Source organism: Pelophylax lessonae (genome assembly GCF_965119305.1).
Source record: "Pelophylax lessonae genome assembly, chromosome: 1".
Classification (NCBI taxonomy): Eukaryota; Metazoa; Chordata; class Amphibia; order Anura; family Ranidae; genus Pelophylax; species Pelophylax lessonae.
This window is the reverse complement of record NC_138768.1, coordinates 515,004,757-515,024,070: the sequence shown is the minus strand read 5'-3', so window position 1 is coordinate 515,024,070 and position 19,314 is coordinate 515,004,757. Positions and strand designations below refer to the sequence as shown.

At 44.7% G+C, this 19,314-nt stretch overlaps 1 protein-coding gene across 2 annotated transcripts in view; it reads left to right on the top strand.

Annotated features, from left to right (window-relative positions):
• Window positions 1–19,314, top strand: part of DOT1L (DOT1 like histone lysine methyltransferase) — a 352,682-nt gene that overhangs the window by 65,413 nt on the left and 267,955 nt on the right. For both annotated transcript variants that reach the window (XM_082247290.1, XM_082247289.1), the window contains exon 4: window positions 12,275–12,338. In XM_082247290.1, the coding sequence (XP_082103416.1) occupies window positions 12,275–12,338 (64 nt within the window). The remainder of the gene's footprint in view (window positions 1–12,274; window positions 12,339–19,314) is intronic.

Here is a 19,314-nt window from a genome sequence, read left to right as displayed (position 1 = left end):
TGAACGAAAGAAAAAATCCTGATTTTTGACTTACACTAAAATCCTTTTCTCTGAAGTTCATTGACAGATGCAGCTTCATATTCTTCTTGACCGTTGGGTTATGCTGTCTCCTAAAGTAGTAGGACACTAGGCTGGAAAAATCTTTAAATTTTTTTATGGGGCAGTCCTTGCAGGCATACACCCACTCACTCTGCTATAGTATTCCGTTTTGTTGCAAGCAGTGTTTTAGTAGAAAAAAAACCCCATCCGACTCAAATAGAGGGGTGGATGCTGCATCTGTCAATGAACTTCAGAGAAAAGGATTTTACGGTAAGTCAAAAATCCAGTTTTCTCTATCGTTCATTGACAGGCGCTGCTCCATAATCTTCTTGACCATTGGGATGTCCTAAAGCAGTATTTGCATGAGGGGTGGGAAAGCAATGCAGAAAAAAAACAATTCCCCAAAGGCTAAACCTAGCCAACCAGTGAACATGGAGCTCACCCAGGAACAACTGACCTAGAAAACATACTCCTCCGAAAAGAGAATATTTTCTCTTTTTAAACAGCAGCCTGCAAAACCTTACACCTGATGGCTAAAAGCCCAAGAGGCACTCAGCGCCCTAGTAGAATGAACCTTCACTAAGAAAGGTGGAACCTGACCCTTCAGTGAATAAGCCTGTACCACCGTCTGCCTGATCCATCTGGATATGGTCGCGGCAGACGCAGCCAATCCCTTTTGAGGTCCTTCTATGAGAACAAAAAGTCTAATTTCCTGAAAGAATCAGTAGCTGCCAGGTAAACCCTAATTGCTCGATAAATAAACCAAAGAATGCAAGACAATTCCTTGGGATGCTTGGGCTTAGGACAAAGTGAAGTTAGCACAATGTCTTCATTCAAATGGAAATCAGAAACCATTAGGAAGAAATGACTGATTAGGTCGAAGTACCACCTTATCTCTGTGGACCACCAGATAAGGTGAACGGCAGGATAGCCCTGCCAATTCAGATATTCTGCAAGCAGAGGTAAAAGCCACCAAAAAGGCTACCTTCTGTGACAGTGTAAGCAGCAGAATCTCCCTAATGTTCTCAAAGGGAGGTTTTTGAAGAACAAACAGTACCAAGTTAAGATCCCTTGGAGGTAATGGGGATCTCCTCGAAAGGAGCAATATGGCAAAGCCCTTGGAATAAAAGTGTGAATCAAAGCACGTGTAGCTAAAGGGCGTTGGAAAAATGCAGCCAAAGCCGACACTTGGTCTTTAACAGTACCCAAGGCCATCCGCTATTCAATCCCTCTTTACAGAGAGGTCAAAATCCTAGCCACTGAAAAAGGCGAGGATGCACCTTCAGCGATTCACACCATGAGATGTACGATGACAGATCTTCCTGCAGGTAGATTTTCTAGCCTTCAACAGTGTAGTAATCTGAGTCAGAAAGACACCTGTCCTTCAATACCTGGCTTTCAACAACCATGCCGTTAAAGCAGGATGGAAGATCGGACCTTGAGACAGCAGATCTTCCCTGAGAGGAAGTCTCCAAGGCGCATCAGCGACCAACCTTACCAGATCTGTGTACCAAGACTGGCGAGGCCAGTCTGAGGCCACCAGAATGACCGGAATCCCTTCACCTCTATTCTGCGAAGAAGCCTTAGCAGGAGTTTCAGCGGAGGGAACGCATAGATCAGCTGATACTTACCCCAAGTCACCAGTGCTTCTGTGGCGTCGGCCAGAGGATCTCGAGACCTGGCTAGAAATCTCGGTAGCTTCTTGAGTCGAGAGGCTAACCTTTCAATGTCAGGTGTTCCCCACCGGACACACAGCAGGTGAAACGCCTCTGGGTGCAGGGACCATTCCCCCTTATCCAACACCTGCCGACTCAGGTAATCTGCCTGCCAGTTCTCCACTCCTGGGATTTGCACGGTGGTAGGGGCTGGAACAAATTTTTCTGCCCATTTCAGGATCTTGGCCATCTCCCGGGCCGCCAAGATGCTCTTGGTGCCTCTTTGATGATTGACGTAAGCCACGGCCGTGGAATTGTCCGATTGAATCTGAAATGGACAACCCTGCAGACGATTTGGTCAGTGACTCAGGCAAAACTTTATCGCTCCGAGTTCCAGACTATTGATTGGTAGTCTGGACTCTTCCACAGTCCAGGACCCCTGGACACACCGCTTCCCAAGCACTCCTCCCCAGCTGGACAGGCTGGCATCTGTGATCACCACGTTCCAATACAATGGGAGGAAGGACTTGCCCTGGCGTAGGGCCAACCAGTGAAGCCACCACCACCGAAGAGCTCTCCTTGTGCTCTGACTGGACTGCATCAGTTTCCAAGGATTTTGGATCTTAATTCCACTTGACAAGAATTTCCCTTTTATAAGGGTCTTGTGTGGAACTGAGCAAAGTGATCGTCCTTGAAGGTTAACACCATCAGACCGAAGGCTCGCATGCAAGTCTGCAGAGAGGACAGGTTGCTGGATAACAGCAAACCGCGCTCTGCAACTTTTGCAGCTTTTCCGGGGGAAGAAACGCCTTCGCCGAAGCGGAGTCCAGAGTCAGGCCCATATAATCCTGTTTTGAAGATGGTACCAGAGCAGATTTTTTTAAATTGATGTTCCAACCAAACTCTTGCAGAGTCTGTACAGTGATTGCCAAGTAGCCCAACAGGACTTAATGAGAGTCTGCTCTTAATAGATCGTCCAGGTACCCCAGTACCTCAATCCCCCTGTTGTCACAGTAATGCCAAAACCGGAGCCAACACTTTGGTGAAGACCTTGGGAGCAGAGGCGAGACCAAAGGGTAACGCCACAAATTGATAATGCTCCTCTCCTACAGTGAAGTGATGAAAACGCTGGTGTCCAGCATAAATAGGGATGTGTAGATATGCATCCTTGATATGGATGGATGCTGAAAAGTCTCCTTGGTTTAGGGACACCATTAAAAAACATCTGTACCCTCACAAAGCCGTTCAGAGCCTTGAGGTTCAGGATTGGACGCACTTTGCCTTATTTCCTGGGAACAGTGAACAGGTTTGAATAGAACCCCTGAAGGCGTTCCCGAGAGGCAACAGGCACAATCACCGCTTGCGACAGCAGATCTTGTACCGCCTCCCATATATGCCTTAACTGGTCTGGAGATAGGCGTAGATTGGACGGGGAGAATCTGTCCAACGGTCGAGACCTGAATTCTATCTTGTAACTTGATCAAATAATTTTGTGGACCCATTTGTCCTGAATAAAGGAGGTCCATTGTTCTGGAAAGAAGCAAAGACGTTCTCTCCCCCCCCCCCCCACCCCCGTTACGGTTGAAGGCATCTGCAGAAGTGGATTTAATCTGTAGATCTGGATTGGCCTGGTCTCTGCTTCCCCGACTGTCTTCTTGGAACCCCCAGAAGACCTAAATGGCTTAGATCCTTTCTCCTGCGTACCAGATGCATGAAAGGGCTGCCTGTAGGCTGTAAAATAAGGCCCCCATTTATTACGCAATGACTTGCCCTTGGAGAGTTGAGGAAGAAGAGTACTCTTCCCACAGGTCAGACCCTTGATCAGCTCATCCAATGAGGATCCAAATAAATGGTCCCCCATAAAGGGGAGCTCTGATAGAGCCTTTTTAAAGCCTGACCAGCTTTTTAGCCACCCAATGTGTCTAATCGCTACCCCCACCGCGGATACTCTGGCAACAAGAGGGGCTACATTTAGCAACGCATCACATATAAATAGTCGGGCTTGGACCATTTGGTCCGTTAGCTCTGCCAGGGCTGGGGGGAGCTGTTCTGTTTCTAGGTCACTCTTAAGTACCTTTGCCCATTCCGTTATGGGATGGGACACCAGAGTGATCACAAAGATCAGTTTAAGTATTGAGCCCGCTATCACATGTAAGTGGCAGGACAGAGACTCAATCCTTCCATACACGGGGTCTGTAAAGACCGGGGACTCCTCCACTGGGACCACAGTAGATTTGTTCAGTCTGGAGATTGGATTGTCCACCTTTGGTCCATTTTGTGGATACCGCGATCCACGAATGGATAGCACCTCTTAAACGCTTTGGCACCACTTACATCTGTTTGAGGCGCCCCCATTGGTCTGAGACAGTTCTGGACAAGGGAAAACCTTGCCGGACTTCTGAGATTTGGGAGTGCCAAATGACACCTGCGTCCCTGACGCTGCAGAATCATCCGCCATTTTTAGAGTTTCCCGCACTGACACTATAAGTGCCTTCGCCATCCGAGTGCAATGACACAGAACCCTCAGGGTGACATGCGTCCGTGGCGGCCAGATCTACCTCAGAATCTGAGGATACAGGAGAGGCAGGGGAGAGCATAGGGCACTTTTTTACTAGTGGTATTTTTTTAAAACTAAATCCACTTTTGATACCAGGTTTTCCAAAACCGCCATTAAGGCACAGTCCCCGCAACCGCAAGGAGGGAATCTGAAGGTGAAATTTGTTCCTGGGACTCCATATGAACCCTGGAATAGCGCAGTGTCACTTGAAGAAAACTGCAAAAAACTGACCCACATCGCTGCCTTAGCAGTACTGCAAGTCCCAGCCACTAGCACTGCAGATAGCAGGATGAGAGAGACATACAGGGACCCCAATAGACATTCGCTATGGAGGAGAAAAGGGCTCGATCTGTTGTGCAGAGAAAACGATCTTCACAGGCAGAGGAAGTACCTGGGTCATCACTAGAGTAAAGGACTAGCTGCTCCCTGCTGTCCTGTGTTCACAGACTCTGAGAAAATGGCCGCCCAATGCATTCCTATGGGGAAAACACAAAAACATGGCCGCTCATGCATTTCATGGGAACTTCTGCAAAATGAGGCTGAAAAATTCTACAGTAAAATGACTGCCTCCTTAGCGTGCCATGCAGTCCCCAGGACCCCCTAAGAGGTCCAAACGATTAGTGCTATCAGGGGGTCCCCGGCAGGGACTCCCACCAGGAATAAAACCAGCGGATCCGCTATAGCAGCGTCGGCGTGTCCACCCCCCGAGGACCCCCATTGCTGACTGAGGTAGGGATCTCTATGATGGTGGGGAGGGAGGCCAGGGGGAATGAAGGGTACCCGAGGGTCTGACCTTCCCAGGGAGGGGCCCACGTCTGCTCGAGCTATGGGGGGACACTACTCACCGTACCAACTACATCGGATGGGCCCCACTCTGGACAGACTTCCTCTCCACTCTGGGTGGGGGTGCTTATGGCCAAGGGGTATGCTGCGACTCAGGCTGAACCAGGTCGTATGCGTCCTGGCGTGGTGTTGAACTCACGAGCCAGCTCCCTTTCATTGGGGCTCTGTCGTGGTGAGGCCTAGTACTGAGCTATAACCTGCACATGCTCGCTGGCCGGGCTGGGAGACCTTAAGGATCTAGGATATCCAGTCTGAAACCCAGTCCGGCTGTTGATTTTAGTTCTATCAGGAACATAACTAGCTAAAAAATCTAATTTTTTAACAAAGGTTCCCTTAAAAATAAACATAAGCTAGGACCAAAGTCCCAAATGGGAATTACAGTGCCTTGCAAAAGTATTCGGCCCCCTTGAACTTTGCAACCTTTTGCCACATTTCAGGCTTCAAACATAAAGATATAAAACCTGTAATTTTTTGTGAAGAATCAACAAGTGGAACACAATCATGAAGTGGAATGAAATTAATTGGATATTTTGAACTTTGTTTACAAATAAAAAACTAAAAAATTGGGCGTGCAAAATTATTCAGCCCCTTTACTTTCAGTGCAGCAAACTCTCCCCAGAAGTTCAGTGAGGATCTCTGAATGATCCAATGTTGACCTAAATGACTAATGATGATAAATAGAATCCACCTGTGTGTAATCAAGTCTCCGTATAAATGCCCCTGCACCGTGATAGTCTCAGAGGTCCGTTTAAAGCGCAGAGAGCATCATGAAGAACAAGGAACACACTAGGCAGGTCCGAGATACTGTTGTGGAGAAGTTTAAAGCCGTATTTGGATACAAAAAGATTTCCCAAGCTTTAAACATCCCAAGGAGCACTGTGCAAGCTATAATATTGAAATGGAAGGAGTATCAGACCACTGCAAATCTACGAAGACCTGGTCCTCAACCCTGGCCTACAGGGCCCACTAACAGGCCAGATTTTAGGTATTACCTTGGGGAGATGCAGACTAGAGTACTGCAATCACTGAGCAGCAAATGATATCACCTGGGATGTATTTCAGTTATCTTGAAAATCTGGCCTGTTAGTGGGCCCTGTAGGCCAGGGTTGAGGACCACTGCTCTAAACTTTCAGCTCATACAAGGAGAAGACTGATCATGAGATGCAGCCAAAGAGGCCCATGATCACTCTGGATGAACTTCAGAGATCTACAGCTGAGGTGGAAGACTCTGTCCATAGGACAACAATCAGTCGTATACTGCATAAATCTGCCCTTTATGGAGTGGCAAGAAGAAAGCCATTTCTTAAAGATATCCATAAAAAGTGTCGTTTAAAGTTTACCACAAGCCAACAGGGAGACACACCAAACATGTGGAAGAAGGTGCTCTGGTCAGATGAAACCAAAATCGAACTTTTTGGCAACAATGCAAAACGTTATGTTTGGCGTAAAAGCAACACAGCTCATCACCCTGAACACACCATCCCCGCTGTCAAACATGGTAGTGGCAGCATCATGGTTTGGGCCTGCTTTTCTTCAGCAGGGACAGGGAAGATGGTTAAAATTGATGGGAAGATGGATGGAGCCAAATACAGGACCATTCTAGAAGAAAACCTGATGGAGTCTGCAAAAGACCTGAGACTGGGATGGAGATTTGTCTTCCAACAAGACAATGATCCAAAACGTAAAGCAAAATCTACAATGGAATGCTTCACAAATAAACCTATCCAGGTGTTAGAATGGCCAAGTCAAAGTCCAGACCTGAATCCAATCGAGAATCTGTGGAAAGAACTGAAAACTGCTGTTCACAAACGCTCTCCATCCAACCTCACTGAGCATGAGCTGTTTTGCAAGGAGGAATGGGCAAAAATTTCAGTCTCTTGATGTGCAATACTAATAGACATATAACCCAAGCGACTTACAGCTATAATCGCAGCAAAACGTGGCGCTACAAAGTATTAACTTTTAGGGGGCTGAGTAATTTTGCATGCCCAATTTTTCAGTTTATTTGTTAGTTTGAAATATCCAATAAATTTCGTTCCACTTCATGATTGTGTCCCACTTGTTCTTCACAAAAAATTAGTTTTATATCTTTGTTTGAAGCCTGAAATGTGGCAAAAGGTCGCAAAGTTCAAGGAGGCAGAATACTTTCGCAAGGCACTGTAGGTCCTACTCCTAAACTAGGCAGAAACAAACTGATTCCTATAGCAGAGTGAGTGGGTGTATGCTTGCAGGGACTGCCCCATAGGCGTGGTAAATATTTTTCCTGCCTAGTGTCCCACTCCTGTAGGGGGCAGCATAATGCAATGGTCAAGAATATGGAGCTTGCGTCCCTCAATGAACGATAGAGAAATTCGATTTTTGTACTTGCTGTAAAATCCATTTCTCTGAGTTCATTGACGGACAACACCCTCCCTCTATAAAGTTGTAATAATTCTGACACTGCTTGTTAATAAACTGAAGGCCTATAGCAGAGATGTACACCACCTAGGACTGCCCATAGGCGTAGCCAAGCCTTTTTTATGCCTAGTGTCATACTCCTGTATAGGGCAATATAACCCTATGGTTATGAATAATGGAGAAGTGTGTCCGTCGGTTAACTTAACGGTAAAAATCTAATTTTTTTTAACAATTTTTAGGCTTATTTTTCTCCTACATATTTTTGGTAAAAAAAATTGCAATAAGCTTATTTTGATTGGTTTGCGCAAAAGTTATCGCATCTACTCTAACTACGGGAAAGATTTATGTCATTTATATTTATTTATTTTTTTTACTAGTAATGGTGGCAATCTCCTTTTTTTTTTTTTTTTTTTTTTTTTTTTTTTTTCGGGACTGCGGCGGACAGATCAGACCCCTGACTGACATTTAACTCTTTTGAGGGGACCAGTGACATTACTACAGTAATCAGTGCTAAAAATATGCACTGTTACTATAATGATGACACTGGCAGGGAAGGGGTTAACATTATGTGATCAAGGGGTTAAATGTGAGCTTAGGGGAGTGATTCTAACTGGGGGTGTGCTTCTGAAATGACCATAGAGACGTGTTCCTATATAGATGGATCACATGGGCTTTATGATCATTCCAGGGAGAAGAATGGTCTGCGGCAACGACTGACTGTTCTCTCTCAGCAGGGAACGATCGCGGGTGTAAGGTAGCAATCGGAGACGCCTTCCCGCTGCATCGGCTTCCCGGGCTGACGAGCCTGCTCGCCCCCTAGACTCCCAAGAGCGAGCGACGTATAGCTACGGCGATTCGCCGGGGAGAGCGGCTGCCTGCCACCGTTGCGGTCGGCAACAGGTTAATACCAGACATTTTCTGGTATTAAGGTGGTAACCCCCTTCCTGGCCTAGGTCATTTTTAAGTTTTTATCGATGTCATGCAACACTGTACCCTAATGAAATGTTGTAGTATTCTTTTGAGAGTTTTTTCTTTCGCTGGCATTTATTCACCACTGTTTTTTCATTCTGCTATTTAATCGAAAAAAAATTAAATATTTTGAAAAAGGAAAAAAAAAATTTGAAAATGCACAAGTATAATAGTACTTAATTATCTAGAACATTAAAACTACATTGACTGCTTTACTGCTCCCCAGTTTCCCTTTGCTCACTACCATGGCTCCCCCCAAAATCAATATTATCCATAAGCTCTTTATTAAACCATATGCTCAGAGTCTAGGATTCTACTAAGTATTCCAACAACTTAAAGTGATATTAAAGTCTCGTGTTTATTTTACAAAACAAAAAAAAAAAATGTTATACTTGCTCTGTGGTTTTGCACAGAGCATCCCAAATCCCTCTTTTCTCGGGTCCCTCGTCGGCACTTCTGGCCCATCCCTCCTGTTGAGTGCCTCCACAGCAAGCAGCTTGCTATGGGGGCACCCGAGCCGCAGTTCCCTGTGTCCTTTCAGACAGAGCCTGGTCCCGCCCCCCTTCTCTCCTCATTGGCTGACTGACAGCAGCGAGAGCCAATGTCTTTCATACAACATCGCTGGATCTAGATGGACCTCAGGTAAGTATTAGGGGGCTGCTGCATATGGAAGGCTTTTTATCTTAATGCCTAGAGCTCCAGCTTGGGTGTCCCTGACATCCTCCCCTCCTTCCTTCCCTATACCTTTTACTCTTATTTTCTTTGACCCCCTACTGTGGGGTCCTTAGTCTATACATTTTCCAGTTTTCTCCTTTGACGGACCTGACTCTTGTATAAAATCTATGGGTGCTTTCTAATCTACAGCTAATGCTCAGTCAGAAAAAATGTGTTTATTTCATTTTGAATAGAGCAGGGTAAGGTTTTGCACCTATTTGTTTTTTGCCATCTGTGCCATAGACACAACAGGAAGTGAGAGATTTTAGAGACTCCAAAGTATAACCTTTTATTATTCAATTATTCAATTATTGTGTCCATTTTAGATAAAAAGCTCAGTTTCCCCACTGGCAAGTGAGTATTTTTCTAGTTCTGGAGTCACAATAGAGCCTTTTAAAGAGATTGCAAAAAAAATGGCTGGTTATTTCCTCATTTAAGGGAGGAGCAACAAAAATCATTTCTTAAAGTGGTTCTAAAGCCCAAACATTTTTTACCTTAATGCATTTCTTGCATTAAGGTAAATAATGTTTAGGCGTCAGAATTTCCCTTCACTGCTATGCTCTCAAGCGCATATCTGCAGCTGTTTTCTCCACTCAGGCTTTCCTGTCAAAGACAGGGACAGGTTCCGCTGTCTGTGTCAGACACAGGCGGCGAGGCGGGGGATCTGAGAAGAGGAAGTTCGCTTACAACCACTTTAATACCTTGATGCCAACATCTTGGGCTATAGGTTTATGCAGGTAAGTGAATATCAGAGACCTTCAAATGCCATATTGCCATGGCGCCATACTAAAATGCCACATTTTGCCCATTTTCTGTAAAAATGCCATATTTCGCCGATTTTCAGGAAAATGACACATTTTGTGCCATATTTTGCCTTAATTTGGGCCAAGTTTAGAGAAAAAAATAGAAATATTCGAATATTCTTCAAGTGAGACAGTAATATTTGTCAGCAATATCTTCATATAGAAATATGAAGATTTAATACCACCTTACACAGTATATTCCATGTGCTTGTCCGTGAGAGAGACACACAGACTGTCATTGGCAGACTTCCCTATTGTTTGTGTATTGGGAGGGAATATGGATTGTGCCTGTCTCCTTGTTAAATGTTAATGACCTCACATTGTTCTGTCTGCCTTAAGATACACATATACATCCCATTATAAGTTTATGTGGATTGGCTGCTAAGGGGGAGGGGGGATTTTCCCACAGTGTATATCTTTTGTGTACACTGTATGTAAAAATCGATTAGCAGGTGGAGGACCGTAGGGAAATGCGTATTTATATCAGCTCCCTTTCCCACGTCCTTCATACCAAGCTGAAGTGTATTACTGATGTCATCGCTCGTGTTTTACATTTTTGTGTTTTCCTAATTCCATATGCCTAAAGTTGCTAGTTCAAGCGTAACCCTTCAAGAAGTAGATTAATGGTGACAGCAATTTCGCCGATGAAGGTGGGAAGATATTCTGCAAGTTGTGCACAAAAATGAAAGTACATTCACAGTGACGGTCTCCTCTATTTTTCTAATGGAGAGCATAGTTGTTCACGTAAAATTATACTTTAATTAAAACTAAAAAATGTTGTAAATACCTGTAAATAGTAAAAAAGTAGGTAATATGATTCAAGTTGCACAATTTAATATCCCTTTTACGATGGGAAGGGGGGGGGGGGGGTCGGGGGTTGTAAAGTTGAAAAATAAATGCCACGTTTGGCCAAAATGCCACATTTGGCCAAAAATAAGTGCCATATTGCCACACTTTTTAGTGCCACATTTCGTAAAAATAAATGCCACATTTTGAAGGTGATTATATATTAGAGCCGTTTAACCCAAACAGCATACAGCTGTTTCAGTCTAGTTGGCCCATCAATGTAACGTATGGAATTGTCGCTTCTGTGAAGCTGAGATTTTGGACCAACAGAACATGGCATTTAGGTGGCAGCTTTTAGCCCTCTTAGCCTCCCCTCATTATAACATGCATAGTGGAAGAAATTCTTACATTTTAAAAAACAAAAATTCCAACATGGGTAAGATAGTCATATGCAGCAGCTTTTGCCATGGTACATCCCATGTATAGCCATACAGGGTTAATTTACACATGCTATTTAAAGAATAGCCATACAGGGTTAATTTACACATGCTATTTAAAGAAAACATTTCCTTTTTAAATATTAAAGGAAAAATGTAAAGCCTTCTTTTAAATGCCACCTGTAAATTAACCCTGTATGTTAGGGGATGTGCCATAGCAAAATCTATTGTATTAATCTGCATATGATCATCCAAACTGTGTTGGAACAATTTCTATTCTAAAAATGGGAACTGCAATTGGCTATTTCTGTAAATGCCAGTTGCCTGGTCTTTTTAACCCAGAATAAGCATGCGTAGGAACTTCTGACAGCGTTTTTCTTTTAATGAAAGGTTTGCTGTAAAAAGTAGGTGCTGCAATTCAGATTTTGCTCAGATGGTATTATGCATGCTGAACTGTTCAATGTTCTTAAAGGTGAAGTATGGCCAATGCTTTTTTGGCTATACTTATACTATGGATCACAGGAGTGCAGTTCATTCTGCACTCCTGTGATCCGCTTTCAGCCGACAGCAGGCTAAAGCCGGACGTCACTCAGTCGCTTGAGGCTCTGAAAAAAATCTGCGTAGAAGCCTGAGTTGCAGCTGGCTGCAGCATGCCGCTGAAAGCCTGAGCCTGCTGCTCCCACCCCACCACACCCCAGTGCTTCAGTGAGCACTGGAGGGGCATTGCAGAGAGCTGGACACTGATGGTTATCAGCTCACTAAAGACTGAGAGCCAAGCAATCAGTGATCTTTGAAAGCTCAGTTTTCATTTCTAAAAGCAGTGGGGGACAGAGGCGAACCATCGGGCTGATTCTGCATCTACCTAGGTGAGTAACTAACTTTTTTTTTTTCTGAATCCTATGCTTCTTTTTTAAATGTCTTACTTTGAAAGGTTAGTTATATTGGCCTATTTTGTACCTGATTCACCTGAAATAATCTTTCATGTGTTTGATTTTCTTTTTTCTTTTTTTTTTTTAATTGGCATTTTCTGTTTTTGAATGGTGTCATCTCACTTTTCCATTGTCTTGTTTACAGTTTCGAGAGCATGCAACGGCTTTGTGAAAAGTACAACCGAGCCATTGATAGTATACACCAATTGGTAAGATTTACATACTTTATATATACATACATTTTGTTCCCCTTTATTACCTTCCAATGTTTTGTGTGTGGATCATGAGATACTTCAGGCTTCTGCATACTTTTCCCTTCAGCTTTCTGCCTGTACTTCAGCTGATGGCACACATTTGCAATCCATTAAAACTACAAGTCCCTCTGCAGCAGTGGAAGATGGGACTTGTAGTTTGTTCATTCACAGATCCCCCATGAATGATAGATGTGGCCGTGCATGTGGCTCTCCACACATCCCTTTTTTAAAATGTGGTGGCAGCTGCGGGGAAAGGGGAACCCTTGCCAGATGTTGGAGAGGGGTGAGGGGCCGTGGTCAAAAACATGCTAAAACACTAAATACAGGTTTAACATGTTCAAAAGGTGAACTTATAATTTAAGAGAAATGACTGTTAACCACTTGCCAAACGCCCGCCACAGATATACTGCGGCAGACTGGCTCAGCTGCGCGAACCGACATATGGGTACGTCGGTCTGTGGGAGCACCCCTAGGGGGTACACCCCATTCAGGCAGCGGAAAAGCGGATCCAGCGGGCCGGCGACTGCGATTGCCTCTGCGCACCCGCGATCGTTCCCCGTGGAGAAAGGACGGTCTGCTGTTGTAAACACAGCAGACCATTGTTCTCTCTGGAATGAACACAGAGTGCATGTTATCCTATTTAGGATCACAGGTCTCTGTGTTGATTCCACAAGTCGCTCTCCCATACACTTAGAAAACACTCCCATAGGCTCACTAACCCTTTGATCTCCCCTGAGTTAACCCCTTCCCTGCCATTGTCATTATTACAGGAACAGTGCATATTTTTAGCACTGATTACTGTAGTACTGTCACTGGTCCCCCCAAATGCCGGCAAAGGGTCCCATCTGTACGCCGCAATGTCGCAGATCGCCGCCATTACTAGTAAAAAAAAAAAAAAAAAAGACAAATCTTTCCCCTAGTTTGTAGACACGATAACTTTTGCGCGAACCAATCAAAATACGCTTATTGGGATTTTTTTTTTTACCAAAAATATGTAGCAGAATACAAATTGGCCTAAAATGATGAAAATATTTGATATTTACATTTTTTTTTCTTAGGATTGTTATAAAGCAGAATGTGAAAAATACATTTTACATACATATTTTTAAATACATATTTAACCACTTCTGAACTGAAAGGTTTTACCCCCTTAATGACCAGGCCATTTTTTGCGATTCAGCACTGTTGCGTTAACAGACAATTGCGCGGTCGCGCGACTCTGTACCCAAATAAAATTGTCATTTTTTTCCCCACAAATAGCGATTTCTTTTGGTGGTATTTGATCACCTGTGCATATTTTTTTTTTTTTTGTTTTGTTTGGTGCTATAAACCAAAAAAGTTCTTTAAAAAAATTCTCTATCGGTTGACGGACGCAGTTCCTGATGCATATCAGTAGGAGGGTTATACTGCCCCCTACAGGAGAAGGGCACTAGGTAGTAAAAAAGTTCTGGCTACGCCTATGGGCAGTCCCCAAGGGTACACCCTCTCTCTTCCTGCATAGGATGTCAGTTTTAATGTGCCTAGTCAGGAGTAAGGACCTAGTTCCTTGCTGGGATCTTTGGTCCTGGCATAATTGTTTTTTTTTTTTTTTTGTTTTTTTTATGTAGATAGTTGTAATGCAATTTTGGCAGTTCTGGAAGCATTGTGTCTCATGTGGAGGTGGGCCTTGAGAGGGCGAGGTGTGCAGAAACGATCTACCCCTGCCTCATCTGAGGTCTCGGATTCTGTGTCTGACTCAGCCACCGCAGACGTGGGTCTCCCTACCGATTCTGTTACCTCACACCCTGCCTCCTCGGATAATAGGGAAGACATTTCTACCTCCCCTGCCACGCAAGATACAGGTGCTGGTGGATGCACTGGTTGTTTCTGTGCGTAACACCCTGCAATTTGGAGGACGCTGCGCCTAGGGCGCAGGTAGCATTTGGCACTCACATGCCATCCGGAGCAGAAATGATTTTCCCTTCCCAGCTTATTTTGATGGCATGCTCATAAAAGAATGGGACCGTCTGAAACGTTCCCCTGGGGTGTCTAAGCTGCTGTTAGATGTTACCCTTTTGAGGAGTCTGTGGTAAGAAGTGGATGGTACCACCTAAGGTGGATCCACCGGTCTCAAGGCTGAATAAGGCTAGCGTTATTCCAGTGGAGGAATCCCCGTCATGTAAGGACCTTGGGGATAGGATGGCGTAGGCTGTGGCCTGCGATCTGTACTCCCTGGTGGGGTCTGCACTGAGAACAATGTTTAAGATTGCCCTTGCCACGCAGACTCTGATGGGCGGAGTTCCAACGCCGTGACTTGGTGAGGAGCAAGTCCCTCCTGCCTTTGCGGAGCTGTTGGGCCAGCTGGTGCAGGGGCTGCAATCCGTATGTGGGGGGGGGGGGCGTCTTTGCCGGTTCTCGGACCTGCGGCTGGCCCGGATCCCAGACAGCTGGGTTCAGGAGGTCATGCGGTCCACTTGCAAGATCGAGTTTCGATCAGTTTCCCCAGTAAGGTTTTTCCCTTCCAATGTACGGAATTGACGACAAATTTGGAAGTCACCATGTTAACTCTGGAGGAGTTTGGGTGGGTTTTGAACTTTCAGAAGTCGTCCCTGGTCCCTTCCATTAAACTGGACTATCTGGGCCTGACTTTGGACTCGTCCTCAGCCAGGGTATTTCTTCCTCCGAAAAAACTCTTGAAACTTCAAACTGCGGTTCAGCTGTTGCTGTCCAGCACATGGTCGTCCCTTCGAACCTGCATGCAAGTTTTTGGACTGATGGTGTCTTTCGAGGCGGTCCCTTTTCGCTCAATCCTTCTCGAGGATCCTCCAGAAAGCAATCCTTCTCATATGGTACTAGAATTAAAACTCTCTGCACATTTGGATTCAGCTGAGCCAGGTGACCAGGGAGTCCCTGATGCCCAAGCAGGAAATCCTTCTTCGCTAAGCTTGGTATGCCGACCTGGTCAGGCTAGTAGAAGCTCCTTGGAGACTTTCTCTCAGGGAGGATCTATTGTCTCCAGGGCCAATCTTCCATCCTGCTTTATGGTTGCTGGCTTTGTCAGCTTGGCTGTTGAAAGCCAGGTGCTGAAGGGCAGGGGATTGTCTGCTTCAGTGACTCACACTCTGCTTAAAGAGAGGAAAGAGACTTTGAGGATGATTTATCATCGTACGAGAAAGTCGTATATTGCGTGGGTCTCTTTGGGCTTGTGCGTAACTTCTTTCAGGGGGTGTGATACTTGGTACTTCTGGTGCGACCTCTGTCACCAACTGGGGACCTCGATTTGGTGCAGTCGGTTCTTCAAAAACCTCCTTTTGCAAGTATTCAGGGCTTTCCCATGCCTACCTTATCACAGAAGGTGGCCTTCTTTGTGGCTATTTATTCTGCGTGCACGGTGTTGGCACTGGCGACATTGTTCTGTTGTTCTCCCTATATGCTGGTTCATGGAGACAAGTGGTACTTCGCCCATATCCGTCCTTCTTTCCGAAGGTGGTTTCTAGTGTTCACTTGAACGAGGACATTGTATTACCATCTTTGTGTCCTAAGCCCAAACATCCTATGGAATGTGCTCTGCATACTCTGGATATAGTTTGGGCAATCAAGGTGTACTAGGCGACTACTGAATCTTTTTGCAAGTCAGATTCGCTCTCTGTACTCACGGATGGCCCAAAAAAGGACTGCCTGCGTCTGCTGCGACTATTTCCAGATGGATCAGAAAGATGGTGGCGCAGGCTTATTAAAGGGTCAGGTTCTACCTTTCCCTGTTTCGGCGCATTCTACTCGGGCGCTTGGTGCTTCCTGGGCTTTTCCCAATACAGGCATTTGTGCTTCAGGTTGCAAGGCGGCTACCTGGTCGTCTGTTCACACCTTTACTAAATTTTATATGGTGGATGTGCTGGCATCTGCAGATGCTTCTTTTGGCCGCAAAGTTTTGCAGGCTGCTGTTTGGAGGGCTTTTGGCCTTCCTTGAGGGTGTTTACTGTTTGTTTCAGGTGGGCCTTATCTTGCTGTTCTGATGAGTCCTATGTTGCCTGGTTTGCTGTGTTTAGCCTTGGGGACTTGTTTTTTTTCTTTTTTTTCTGCTGTTCCCACCCCTCATTTTATGGCACTGCTTTGGGACATCCCTACTGATATGGATCAGAGAACTGCGTCTGTCAATGAACAATAGAGAAAATTGGATTTTTTGACTTGCAGTAAAATCCTTTTCTCTGAAGTTCATTGACGGACGCAGTACCCGCCCCTCTATTTTGAGTTGGGTTGGTGTTAACTTCTCTGACACTGCTTTGATACAAAACTAACATCCTATAGCAGGAAGAGAGAGGGTGTACCCTCCGGGACTGCCCATAGGCCTAGCCAGAACTTTTTTTCTGCCTAGTGTCCTACTGTAGGGGCAGTATAACCCTACTGATATGCATCAGGAACCACGTCCATCAATGAACTTGAGAGAAAAGGATTTAACGGCAAGTCAAAATAGATTTTTTTTTTTTTTTTTGTCCGCTTATGTGTACTTTTAATTTGTCCAACTTAGTTATGGTGACTTGTTTTGATTCAGGTTAAAGCAGTAGTAAACAGAAAAGCAAACATTTTATTATATTGCAGCTCACCAGCTTCTAGATGTGGTGGCTGCATTTGGTTCCTTTTTTTAGGCTTTTTTTCCTTTCACCTGGTGATCTAGCCAGTAGGTCTGTTTTTCAACTGAAAAAGCTGTCATGCAGTTGCAGCTTTATGGAAAGTTGAGATAAACCTTTTAACATTGACAGTGTGGTGCATACAATTAGGGATGCACCGAAATTTCGGCCACCAAAATTTTCGTCCGAAAATGGGCCTATCCCATTTTGGCCGAAATTGGGTTAAAAATGCCGAAACTAATGGCCGCCCTGATGAAGAAGGGCGCAGCGCAGGTTTGAAAAGTCCCGCCTCTGGCTGGCCGCCTGCCCGCCTCTGGCTGGCCGCCCACCTCTCAATGATGTATCTCCGCTGACAGGGAAGTGAAGCGCTCACATAGTTATAGCTATTAGCGGCCGCTCGCCCGCCCTCCTACCCGGTGTGTCAGTTCATTCTTATACACATAGTCACGTGTATCAAAGTGACTGACAAGCATGGCCAGCATCTCAGCACTGCTATGACAGTAAACATAATGCATTCTGCCCAGTACAGAAGCTTCCTCCTAAACCCGGTGCAGATCTACTGAGATGTGATTGATGGGAACATTGTATTCTTCATGCAGCTATAGCTTATCCCCCTTAGATGCCGGTGGTATTACATTCTCACACATATATCTTCAAGAGGTGCTGAGCTGCACCCGGTGAGAGTTTGTCAAGCTGTACTTATTACTTATGGAATGCAGTGCAACCCCCTGGCTCAGACATGCATTTTTTTTTTTTTTTTCCCATCAGCTAAGCAGATTTTTTTTTTTTTCCCCCTTTGTCAGGGACATGCCTACTTCTCCATGTAACTCACCTCATACCTACCCCAATGAGCACTTACCCCCACTACTGGCTCAGCTGCCAGCACCAGCCTTTCCAAAAAATACATTTTTGCAAAAACGCAGGAAATTAAAGCAATCTTAAACACATTCAACAATCTGCTTTGTTGTCCAAGCTCTCTTTAGAGACTATAATGAGCGTTTCATCAGAACTGGGCTGCAAAGCCAGTAAAGCAAAAAGGAATCTTAGCAGCCATGTTTCCAAGCTGAAACAGGCATGGGACTTATTATGGCACAGATCGACGAATAGGGGGCGCTGAGGTGAGGTTAATTACCAATGGTATTTGTATTATGCAACATGAGGGGGTTAATGTATTGCCACTGGTCACTGAGGGGTTAATTAACTGCCACCGGTCGGTCACTAATGCATCAGTGACAATACATTAAACCCCTCATGCTGCTTAATACAAATACCATTGGCAATTAAATTAACCACTTGCCAACCCGTCACAGTACATATACTGCAACAGGGTGGCAGCTAAAAGTGCACGTCGCTGCCTGTTTTTGGTGTATGCCCCTGTTCTATCCATTTTAAAAACATTTGGGGGGAAAAAAGTCATTTTCGGTTTTAGGCCAAGGGCATCCTGAATTTTCGGTTTCGGCCCAGAATTTTCATTTCGGTGCATCCCTACTTACAATGATCAGCTTTTATTCATTTATGTAAAACTTAAAAAGTGACAGCTAGAGTTCAGCTTCAGTTTGTTAGTGTATCTAAATCTGCTTCTGCTTTTAACATTACCCTCCCACTGACTGAAAATGCTGCTGTTCAAAGGTGCTTCTTTTGCACCCTAATACAGGAGGTGTGTTACTAGACAAATTACCAGCTGAAAATAGAGGGGGGAAAAAAGCCAAAAATTGAAACCCAAGGCAGCCACCACATCTAATAATTAGTAAGCTGCTATGTTAAATTTTTGGTATTGGGTTAAAAACCATATTAAGGTTCTCTATGAAAACATACAGGTTTGCCTTTTGAGAGCATGTGTGGCTGTAACTTGATGTCTCGCAGATGGCTCAATTTTGTCTAGAGCTGGCCTTCTAGTTCACATCACCTTGTCTGCTTGAAGATTTGCCACAAGTTACATCAGCTGCCTCCCAAGAGAACTGAATCTTCATAAGAGAAATTTTTACATCACTGAGGTTTACTTAAAGCGCAGGGCTTGACAAATTTGCCTGAAATCTAGGAGCCAGTTTTTTTTTTTTTTTAATCTAACAACCAAGCTTTAGTAAATAAAACGGATACTAAATTTACACATAAATACGACTAGAACCCCACTCTCCTCTATAGCGCAATTGGATGGAAACAGACTGTCTGTCTCTTTCCATCCACTGCCATCTGATCTGATCCACGGTTGGGATGGATAGAAAATAGAACACCCATCCGTCTGTTTTTGGCGGACAGGATCAGATGGCGGCAGATTACTGCTCCATAGAGAATGAAGGGTCCGATCAGGTCTGCCTGAAAAACTGACA